The 12164-nt window shown below is 36.1% G+C and overlaps 1 protein-coding gene across 3 annotated transcripts in view; it reads left to right on the top strand.

The window, feature by feature from the left end:
• Positions 1-263: 263 nt before the first annotated feature.
• The window catches only part of LOC117407093 (male-specific lethal 3 homolog), a 41332-nt gene continuing 29431 nt past the window's right edge, over positions 264-12164 (top strand). Inside the window, exons 1-5 of one of the 3 annotated variants that reach the window (XM_059028981.1) lie at positions 264-360; positions 2404-2486; positions 2909-3004; positions 5403-5503; positions 11688-11785. In XM_059028981.1, coding sequence (XP_058884964.1) covers positions 3003-3004; positions 5403-5503; positions 11688-11785 — 201 coding nt within the window. In that variant the 5' untranslated portion in view covers positions 264-360; positions 2404-2486; positions 2909-3002. Of the gene's footprint in view, positions 361-783; positions 1075-2403; positions 2487-2908; positions 3005-5402; positions 5504-11687; positions 11786-12164 lie in introns of those variants that run through there. The other 2 variants (XM_034011721.3, XM_034011722.3) reach the window with 2 other exon arrangements.

Consider the following 12164-nt stretch of genomic DNA (forward strand, 5'->3'; position numbering starts at 1 on the left):
TGGACTACATTTTTTTCACGTTTTTTTTTTGTTACATCAAAAAAGCCTTTTTGTGCTTAATGGTTGGTTGTGTTATAGGCCAAACTTTGAGGAATTACCTGAAATGTTTCCAATATTGACATCTGTGCTTGAACTACTTCAACGTGCAATTAAGAACAAGATCAAGGATCAAATTAATTATTTTCAATAAGAACAATTCAGTTGAAAGTTTATTTTTCGCTTAAAGCGCAAAGGCGTTTAGCATGCGGTACCCGATTTAAACCTTCACGTAAGCCGAGCATTTTGTTACTTTGTCCGCTTACGAACTACCACCATGCATTTTGTCTCGCCCCACCCGGGTCAACCGGAGTACGACCCAAGGTACGTAGTTTCACACTATTCGGAATTGTGACACGGGTGGCCAGAATCGGAGGCAGGACACAGTACGGGGCACCACCGTGAAAGGAGCTTTATATTCGTGATAATACGGTAACACAAATCGCAAACTACCAAATCAAAGATATTCGAAAATGTGTTCTACCCATATCTAGTTCTGGGATATTATTAGGTGATGCTGCAGACCTCCACTGGGGTACAAATTCCACTTGGTGCAAAATAAACTTCGGTAAAACAAACGTCTAAAAAGTGTGCTGTACTCTGTAGCGAATTGGCATTTATTTGAGGACTACACACAACAGAGGACTACTTTACTCAAAATGATTTGAGCACAAAATACAAGCCCCTGACCTTCCCACTTCTTTGTTTTCTTTCAGTTTCCTAGGCGTCTCTCGTCAACGCCTGTTTAAAAATACATGTTCCACTACGGAGCAACCAAAGGTCCACTTCTCACAGTCTTTACCGCGTTTCCATGTGTGCAGTTGTATCCTAACATAAGCTCCAGCTTTTAGGAGCAGGATTGATTTAATAAAGAGCGGCGCAGAATAGGTTAAAGAGCGGGGGTCCCGATTCCTCCTCTCTGTTCGCCATGATGAACAAATGAACTCTCGGGGAATGAAATTTAAATTTCACAAAGGAGAGAAAGTCCTCTGCTTCGAACCAGATCCAACAAAGGCCAAAGTGCTTTACGATGCTAAGGTGGGGTGTTCAAACCTTTGTTGTTGAATATATTTGATTTAACAAGATTATGTCTTCGATTAGCAGTAATTTACAGCCATTTTACATTTTTAATTTATTCATGTTTTAAAAATAATAATAAAGAGTAGAGTCATATGTCGTTTTAGCCTTTGTCCAGAAAGGTGAAGCTGAGTTGCCTAATTTTTATTTTTTACAAAATGCTAGAAATATACGAGTATTTACATATTATACAATTAGTGTTCGTATTTCCTTTTACTTTTTGTTGTTATTTAGTTTTATTTTTTATTTTTGCCCGGGCCCAAAGAACTCCGCTAATCGTACACTGTACTCTAGGATGGTACATAAGTAGATACTGGGATTGAGCGAGCTTTTTTAAATGTAATGGTGTGAGAAATCTTATATATAATTCCTATTTTGTATTGCAAAGCACGGTAAATATTCTATTTTGTGTGTGTATGTATGTTATGTACACAAATACATCTGTCCGTTTATTTTTGTTCGCGGCCATTTTGTTGAAACAGTCCTGAATTATGTTCACAATTGTTTAGCGGTCTTCATGATTCAGTCTGTGTCAACGCCCAACGAAAATAAATACGAAGAAACGAAAATTCTTCATTAGCGTAGACAGAAAAGAATTATGTAATGTCAAAAAAACAAAACGTGTGTACGTTCCTTTCCCCGCCCCATGCTTTGGACTCGACTGTTGTGAAGCACTTACTTAAACTTGACAAGAGGTAATTTAAAATGCCCAGCGATAGTGGTAAGACGTACGTCACACTACATTTTTTCCATATAAGAACGCGTTTTCAATTGTGATGAAACTCATTAACAATAACATTATGTAGCAAGAGTTTTTGACTTTGGGATTGTGGGTATATATGTTTCTGTCCACTTGTACCATGACCTCATTGGCTTGCATAATGACATTTAGCTATTAAATACCATTCCAATAAAATGTAAATGTTAATTGCTATTTCTTATTCTATAATATCCTCTACATACTGTTTATATATTATACATCATGGTAAGCAACTTTGTTTCGCCATACCATTAGCTCTAATTTAAGTACGTTTGTTCACACAAAATTGTGCTGCTACAGTAACCAAAACCTAAAATGACAGTTTGGTCACACAGCAACCAAGGCTATTATGACATTACACTTAGTACAGTAGACTAAAAGTCTGTAGTGGTATGTTATTGCCTTAAGGTAAACAGTTTGTTCAAAAGCATATTCCCTGCCTTGTACTTGGTTTTGACCCTGGCAGGCATACTAAAACAGGACATGTTTTACTTTAACAAAGCTTAACATGCAATCTTATTTTTCAACAGGTTGTAGATGTTGTCAGTGGAAAAGATGAAAAGGGTAGGAAAGTCCCAGAGTATCTAATTCACTTTAATGGTTGGAACAGAAGGTAAGCTGCATTCATTGTTTGTTGATATATATATATAAAGTATTCTCAAACCCCTGTGCTCTAGAGCGGCTATTTTGAAAAAAAGCTTTGAAACAGACTTAAGTTGTCAGAATGTTAATGACAAGAAAAATGTACACGTCAGGACGTATAATGCTATATTTCGGAACTCCGCTACTTATTCTAAGCGGGGAGTAATTTTATTGTCTTTAACTGCTAAGTGGGATGCTGTTTCTACATGAAAATGTTTATTTGTCAGCATACATACTATAAATCATGTATGCATTCTGGGTTTCTGTGTCTTTACATACACTTGTCTGCAATCCTACCTCCAAAGTTTAAACAGTAGGGTTCAATTAGAACAGTTCAGGTTCTCCCTATTGTATCTGTTTTCAATTTTATCTTAAGTTTCTTGTTCCTTTCAGTTGGGATAGATGGGCAGCAGAGGATCATGTCCTTCGTGACACGGATGAAAACCGCACATTACAACGTAAACTGGCCAGAAAAGCTGTGGCTCGCATGTAAGGAGAAAGCATAGCGCACGTTATTTGACAACTTTTGATGTTTGTTTAAAAAATAAATAAGTAAAATGAACTGCAGATTAGACGTTTATGGTATATTTTGGTTTGTAATGTGCAATAAAGTAGTGCCATCCACCTGTGTTGGCCACATCTTGTGCTCTAAATGAGTCTTCTATAGAACTGTGTAAGACTACTTTGTTTTTTTTGGGTCCCTGAAGAGTAGAAAGTGCTAATTTTAAATGCAAACAAATTCTGTTTGATAGATAGGAGTGAGATCAATTTATTTTATTTTTTTGGCACAATAGTATAGCTGAACTCTCTCAGACTCCCAGGCATCAGTCAGAAAATCGTTACTTTATTTTTAATTAAATCATTGGAAAGGATGTGCTGATTTCCTATTTGTTGTTTTTTCTGGACCAATCCCTCCTAAACTTTTGAGATCTGAAAGCCTGCATTGTAAACTCCTAAAAAAAACCTTTCTTTTGTTGGTTATAGAACTTTTCACAGAGAAACTATAATATCAATCCATTTATTATATGGCCAAATAAAAAAATGTGTGGTTCAGGTTACTCGACTGTCCCTATTTTTTCTCCCTGACCCTAAATATTATTTGCTGATAATGGGCTACATTCGATATCAATCAGAAAAATTGATCACTGTTCGTGGGCTCGTTTTCACTCATGCGATTTTCTAGTAAACCTTGTACAAACAAGATCTTTGGTTTCATATAAATTGTTGGCATCTGTATCACCAAGTACCGGCAGTTGTTTTGCACTATGTTTAAAAAAAATAATAATAATTGCGATCACATCACAATTTGCCACAAATCAATATGGATTGCCTTGTACATACTGTATTCTGAAATTACTACAAAATGTTCAGATCAGCTGAATAATTTTGAAGTCTTCACAGTTGTCATAAATAAAATTTACCTGGATTTAAAGCACTTAAATGTACGTGTGTGAACTAGAAAGGAATACTTTAACATCAAAACCATTTCAGCTGGTGCCTTTCAAATACTGTTCCACGAAAAAAGTTAAACAGGTAGGTAACTTATTTTAAAGTTCACTAACAATCCAATTAACATACACACATTTTAACTTCCATTTAACTGCTGTCAGCTACTTTTGTACATGTCCAACTACTAAAACGTACGGAAATATCTGAAAGTGAAAGCAATCGGAACGATTAAACAAACATTCATGTAAAAAAAAAAAAAAAGACTGCTATTCTTGTGTTTCAGTTTTGTACTCTTAAAAAGCCATTACAGGAGCAGTGTATCACCAGTCTATCATTAGGGTGGGCGAACAGAGCATGATCGAGGTCATCCTCTCATTCTACCACCAACTAATACAGTGGAATAGTTGTATGCCTTTGTGTTATGTAGGTATTCACTTAAATTCAGGCCACTAGCACACTAAACACATGTACCATGATAATATTAATAATAGGAGTTTTAAAGCTAAAACAGACTTGTTTCACTTAACTGTTAATTGCCACATCTATTTTGTTATTTTCTGAATTCCATCAAGGTTACAGTTATTGCAGATTTGTTATTTTTAATAGGATACTACAAAAATTACTATATTTGCAGCAGACTTATGGCAATATTTTTTTTCACAGTGTAGAAATGAATGTACTGATAGTCATTCAGTGTCGCAGTAATGATGCTGCTATATTTTAGTCCCAGTGGTTTCACTCCTTACAGCTACCTGCCTGTAGCATAAAACAAGGCAGGTGGAAAGTTTATTAATGAAGATGCACCCTCAAAATGAGACAAAGCCAGATGAAGCAAGATGACAGTGTAATGAAAGTACAACAGGGTTATTAACAATGTACTGTAAACTGTCACGTGCCACTTTTACCATGCTCACTGCCTATTCAGGAATAACAAAAATAAAATAAACTTTTACCTGCCTACCTACCCTATTTTTATTTTTCCAGTGTAACCCGAACCACACTTTTTTCTTTTTTTATTTGGCCTGTGCTTGCTTGTTCCTTGTCGCTACATTTTCCAAGTTTCAAGTTAATACAACATGCAGTAATTCAGGGCTACAGTAAAGTGCACAATTATAAATCCATCGGCAAACATTAAAACTGCTACCACCGATATGTCACCGATTGTTTCAGTTGATGAAACTTGTAAACACGATGCATTGATATGTTAAAATGTTTTAAAGATCATATTTATGGCCACTACAATATTTTTTTTGTACTGTTTGTTGAAATTTAGGGTATTGTTTTAAATAACTACTGTAAGTAAAAATGCAACTTCATAAGGACTTATAAGAATTTATATTCAAGTGTACGTTCTTGAACTGGGACACTGCTTTTCACTGGACTGGGTTTGGTTATCCTTGGTGCTAAAAGTGAATGGCATTGTAATACTTTGTTACAGGAGGAGAAAGGGAAGAAGGAAGCGACGCTGTCGTCTGCCTGGTGTTGACTCTGTGTTAAAAACTCTTCCTGAAGAGGAAAAAGAGGAAAATGATGACAATTGTAAGTTTTTTTTTTTTTTTTTTTGCTAGCATGCAGTGTCCTCTACTGCACTTCTATTGCCCTGTGTTTCTATTACATCACTAGCTCTCTGTAAGCGATGTATTGTGTGCACTAGAAAACCATGCATGTTTAAAACATGTTTAATTCCTGGTTGAAACCAAAAAACTGGACTGTTGGATTTCTTTCTATAGCCAGCATTAAGAAACATTTTACAGTGTCTTTGTCATTGCAGAAGGTTAGGTTTTTTTTCATAAAAAAAACAGTTCAAATCATGTACTTACAACAATTAAAACAGAAGAACCTTTTATCAGTTATTACATTATTGGGGCCCTGTGAAAATCACGATTTCACAGGCTGTGCGGAAATTGTGAAATAGCTCAATACTGCGATTTTTACAATATTCTTAAGAAATAAATGTCATGGTTATTTGTATTTCATACAAAAAAAAAATCACATTAACGAAACTGTACAGCTCTGATATGTGCCTGCGTATAATAGTCACCATGCGCATAGTGCTGTGCTGTGACTATATGCAATCTAAGCGGGAAATTAAAATACTACACACTGTAAACAAGAAAATGGATGTCTCTAAAAAGGCTAAAAATGTGTCTGCAGCAGATCACATAAAGCAGTATCCAGCAGGAGTTTACATAGCAATGAAGGCAAGCTCTTCTGTACGTCCTGCAACGTTACTGTAGATCAGTACCGAAACTTGTCTGTTGACAGCAAGTATTCACCGAAATTGAAAGGCGGAAATCCAGAGCAGTACTGCGACTGCTTTACTTGCAAAGCAACAAAAAATGGTGACTTCCATATTCCAAAAGTCCACTTACTAAATTTTGACCTGACAGAGGTGTTTGTTTGAGCAAATATCCCTTTTAAAAAATTGGACAACCAAAAGTTACGGAAATTCTTCAGACAGAGTGTAGAAAATGGTGGAGCGGTTCCTTCATCAGCCCAGAAAGTTGTAGAGTATCACAATGCTCACATTTTGGTTATTGCTGATTAAAAACTCCCTCTAAGAGCTTTGGAGCATGTCAAACTGACTGTACTGTATGTTGATAATAGGTCATGATGTTCCATGAGATTGCATTTGTATTCCACTTGTGATACCCTAGGGATAGGGGGATTAATACTGTATATTTTAATAAAATGGCATGCCAGATTACATTATTGTTTAACCTTGACAGTAGACAAACTGCCCTGGAGTCCACTATTCACTTTTTAGCATCCTCATGAGGGGGGCTTGTATATTTTGGAAACCAGCCACTGCTGCAACAAATGTATCAGAAACCATTTCAGATGTTGACATATTTTATGGAAACTCCCTGGACAAAATGAGTATCCTGCCAGGTTATTCCACACCAAATGAACTGCATTTTTGGATCTCCCCCACCTCACCCCCTCAGCTTATTTATCACATCTGGAGAGAATCCCAAAAGATTGCCTCAACTCTCATTATGTTTGAAGTTATGGGTTTATAATGGGAGGTGCCTGTGGTGGATGAAAACGAGCACTGAAAAGGTGCCATGTTTGAGAGGTCCAGTCTTTCGCTATATCGTCTTGATCTTCGTTTCACACACAAAACTAGTCTTCTGATTTAATAATGTATCAGTATATTACCTATTGGTGGCTATGGATGTTCATGCAATGGAGCCAAATGTAGAAAAAAAGTGCCATGATGGCAATAAAAATGCTATATTGTACTTGCGAGAACTATCTATATATATATGCAATGCCAGTGTTAGAGTAATTCATGGTTACTGAGTTTTGAGTGAGGCTTTCTTGTCTTTTTTTCCCCACTGTTATCATGGATTTAGCGTTTTACGTGAAATGTACCCATTGCCGTGTAATATCAAGTTCCCTATGTTCTGAAAGAATAGTGTAAATATGTATATTTTTTAGCACTTAAAATAAATAAACTAAATATTTTCTTTTTTGACATGCTACTTGTTACTGTACAATGCATTTAGGAATCTGGCAGCCTATTTAATTTGCTTCTGGTAAATAACTGAACACACTGCACGCAGCTGCACGTTTTCTTTTAAAATGTCCTCAATGAAAAATACCTTTTATTTCTGCTAAAGATTGGTCTGTCCAGTAGCAGAAGGGGACATTTCGCGTGTGTGCTATTTTTACATTTATTTGTTTTCTTTTCTTTTATTTTGTTTGATAATTTACTGATGGCAGTGGCAGCGTTTCTCCCACGGTGGCCCCATGCAAAGCTTGATTTTCAGGGCCCCTATTCCCTATTCTTACCAGTAATACTACCCTATGATACCATGACTTTCAAACAGGGCAGCAATGACACAATTAAATGTATTGCATTTTACTACAGCAATCGCAAAAAAAACCCCACTCCGAGACAGTCAGAAATGAACCTTGTGTGCTTTCGCAGTGACAAAGTCTGCAATTACAGTTGATTTAATCCCTTTTTTGTCAAATGTGGTGCACAATGGATGTCTGCCCAACTCCAGTCAAACATTCCTGCAAGATTGTAGAAAGTAAATAGTTTTTTATTAATTTCATTTTCAGGAAGAAAAGCTTCTCTCCCTGATGCTGCTGTGACAGGCACAGTCAAAAGCAGACGCAAGTCACTAATAGTGAGGTTAGGATACAGGTCCAGCAAATTTCCCTTGTAGGTGTAGTCGAGCATCGCAAGAGGCGAGGAAACACATTTATTTGAATTGGTTTCCGGGTTCATTCAAACACGCAGCCCTACATGTGTGAGACACCGATTTCATGTATTTCCCTTAAGTTTGCAGCACTGACTGCACGGGCAAGCAAACTTTGTTTTCAGTGTGTCTCAATTAGTTAATTTTTAAATGTCTTCTCGTTTTTAGGTTAAATCATGGGTGACATGATTACGCGGCACATACTGACAAACTTAGCACAGCTTTAAACCCCTACACATTGTGTTTTTTCTGTTTTGTGGCTTGTAGTTGGCTTGCTTAAAATGTTAAGTTATTAATACAAATAACCACACCTATAAAAACAAAGACTTTGAGAATGTGGTAACCATTTAAAAATACATAATTCTGCTTCATGGTGCCCCAAGTCTTAAATAACACACTTGTCATTATAGCAACCACTCACTTAACAGACTTATTTTTCCTCTGGAGCAGAAAGATTTGATATTGTTTTAAAATTGTAATACTCAACTGTAGTACATCATTTGCAAGGCTACGATTTTGGCATGGTAATTTTTAGTACATTTCATGCGCGAGGTGTGGCAAAAAACCAAGAATTCACAGAAAGGTCACCAATTAATGTAGTTTTAGCTACGTCAACATACACAAGCTTTTAAATAGTACATCAAAACCAATATTATAAGACTGTGTTGCATTTGACTACTGACGAGTTTAAATGTTACTTTACAGTACATACTTTAGATTCTGGCATCATTTGTGGTCGGTGTCGAGGGTCTCCGACCTTGTCGACAAGTCAGAATTACGTCATCTGTACAATCTTGCGACGTGGGTCTTTTATGGAAAGGTGTACAGTCTTAACAAGTCGTCAACCCTTTCACCTGTCATTCTAAAATATCTCTCACTGTCACATACAATGTTGCGTAGGCAAGCTAATGTGTTTTCATTGGACAAAATTAAACAAATTCTGTATTCATCTGGCAGCACATGTTCAAAGTAATCATGCTGGCATAGTCTTACACCAGTATACTTTTCAAAGCCTTTGCCACCGTTGCGAACTGGGTGAAAATTTGTTGAACCACACAGGGAAACCTTTCACTCAACTGATCAAACTTCTTATAAGTTATCCAACCAGAAATCAATCTCACCTGTCTTTTAGGTCTTTAATTGATTTACCTGTTAAGAGAGCCAGGAAGCCATAAAGGGAAAGCAGTATATCTTAACCAGTTAACAACATGTTTAGCATGGTCATTGCTGGCATGTGATTTAATTTTATTTTATTGTATTTATTTACAAAAATGTTTTTTTATTTATTTTTTTTTATATAAAGTCATAAAAGACCTTTTTGTATTGCCAAAGGGACCCCTCAAGCGATGGATACAAAACAACCTGTGCCAAATTGCTTACAACACTGCAGATGCTGTACATAGTTTAAACTGACCACAGTTTACTCTTCCATCAGTTATTTGATTCTAGATACGTGTAAACCATTAAATTGATAAATTCTAACAGTCTTTTTTTTTTTTTTTTTTAATTATGCAGTGTGCCAAGTAGAAAGTTACAATTGTCTTTTTTTTTCCACACTTATATAAAAAAAAAAAAACTTAGTTGTTGGTGCTGAAAGGTTGCCATTTCTGGTCTGGCGTCCACTTTGGGGGCTCATAATTCAGTAACCAATTACCCAGTAACGCTGCCATTGCATATATAGTGTTTGTTGTTAGATAACCGGTGTCTGTTTCTGTCTGATTACAGATGCAGGTATGTCACTCCAAAATGCCTCGTGCTTTCCAAACACTGGCCCAATTTCTAAGGGAAATGTTATGTATAGGGATTTTTTTTTTACTCTTGTGATCCTATTTTGTGCTTTATGGTATGAAATAAGAGTCCAAAAGGGACGTTGAAGTGTTTATTCAAGTTAAATTTGATTGCTTATTCAGTTCACTCCAATAGCTACTGTAAAAAAAGGCACAGCAAACCACAGTAATGTTATACTTTATCAAAATGTGTCTTTAGGCACTTTGTTTATGCCTACTTTATATAGCTTGTTGTTGTTCCTGAAATACACACAAAAATAATGTTTAACTTAAATTACTGTATGGCATTCATTGTTGTTTATTGGGGTACAATACCTTCTCAACCTATTCTTGTGGGATATTTATTTTTACTTTTAATACACTATTACATATAATTGCTTTGCTTACATTTTGCAAATGAACATATATATTTAATTGTTTAGAACGAATATAATGAACATGAAAACTCCATGCATGTTCCAGCACTTACATGACCATAAATGTGGAAAAACAATTATCCAGGGTTGACCAATGGCCGGAAAAACCGTAGGAGACTATACTAGACCAACCATATTGGGGTTTGTTCCTGATCCCCGGGTCAACACAGTATGCAAAGGAATGTTCCCATGTTATATTAGATCCTGGATGAAACTAAGCTGTTGCAAATGAAAAATAATGAAAATAGTAATTGAACTATGTAATCCTTAGAGGTAAGAAGCTACTCCTATAATCTTAAGGATTATACAGAAACTGAAATGATCCCTGTTTAGTACCTACAGCTTTGCAGGGACAGGCTGGCTGGTTTATTTAAATGTTTCAAATGTGTTTATACATTGGAAAAATAAATTTAAAAAAAAAACTCCACACAGAACCACAGACTGCTGTGTAGGAAAAATAATTAAACTTCACACAGCAGAGCAGAAACCAGTCCTGTTCTTTGGTATGCCCTTGAGCCCAGTCAACAAACACATTCTCCCGTGTTTTTTTTTTTTTTTTTTTGGCTATGTAATGCTAATGCTAATGTATACGCTATTGTATCTACCACGTATACAGAGCAGCTCCTGAAGGCATTTGCATTATTGATCTGGTTCATGAAGCGCTTACATTTTTGTGTTGCTGAAAATTGTATTGGCATTGCCAACATCAAATTTGTGGTCTTTTTATAGATGTCACGTGGCATCTTGAAATTAATGAAAATGTTGTTACATAAAAAAGCAACACACTGAATCTACAATTATTACACTGTGTAATTAGTCCTGCAAGGACCTTTGACCTGTAGTGACTTGAGCCGTAGTGACACCCCAATTCGACATCAAACATAAAGGATCTTAAGAATTACTAAAATGTACTTAATGCAAACGGTGCTAACTAACGTGTGCAACTCCTCCACCCGCCCGTTAAGGGCAGGGATTTACTTTTGTTTTGAATACGGTTTTTTAATTTATGGCTGTTGCTTATTTATAAAAATTCTGATGTATTGTTTTCCAGGCCATTGCAGTTTCTATCATGAGAATTGGATTGTGGTATTCATAGCTGCTGCTTTGCTTTCTGATTTAATTAAATAGCTCTGCTGCTTAAAAATGTTTCATGATTGATAGTGGGAAAGACTGGATGTTTTAAGAGCCAGAAAAAGCATACCAATAATATAAGAAAGTAAAAAAACAGAAAATGATCCACAAGCTCAAAAAGAACAGTGTTTTGTCTAAAGTTTTAAAATAACTTTTCTACTTTTTTGATTTTTAGCTTTAATTTCGTCTTCTGAAGACAGTGATGAGGACGATTCTGATGACGACGAATCATTAAAAAGTGAGGAGAGTGATCTTGAAGAAACTGCAGAAATGGTAATGAGTGTTAAACAGTTGTGAAATTAAGAATTTCACAACGCTGTGGAGAAATCTTGCTCGATATTTTTTATTGGACTAACTAAACAATAATCGAACACAAGCTTTCAAGACATCGGAGGTCTCTTCAGGTCAAAGTAGAACGTTAAAAGCTTGGATTAATTGAATTTAAAGTTTTCTTCTTTGATTTGATATCAAGGGTACAAGTGTGCTCCACAGTGACCATTTGACCTGACACTCACAAACGCATGCATAAAGTTGCGTGCCCTAGTAAAGGCACAGCAGTGTGGTGTGCAGAGCGAGTCATGCAGTCAAGGGAGTGAATTTTCAGGTCCTGGTTGTGCAAAGTTGCCATCGTGTTTGTGAGTCACAGATGGCA

The sequence above is a fragment of the Acipenser ruthenus genome, chromosome 8 (assembly GCF_902713425.1).
Source record: "Acipenser ruthenus chromosome 8, fAciRut3.2 maternal haplotype, whole genome shotgun sequence".
Lineage (NCBI taxonomy): Eukaryota > Metazoa > Chordata > Actinopteri > Acipenseriformes > Acipenseridae > Acipenser > Acipenser ruthenus.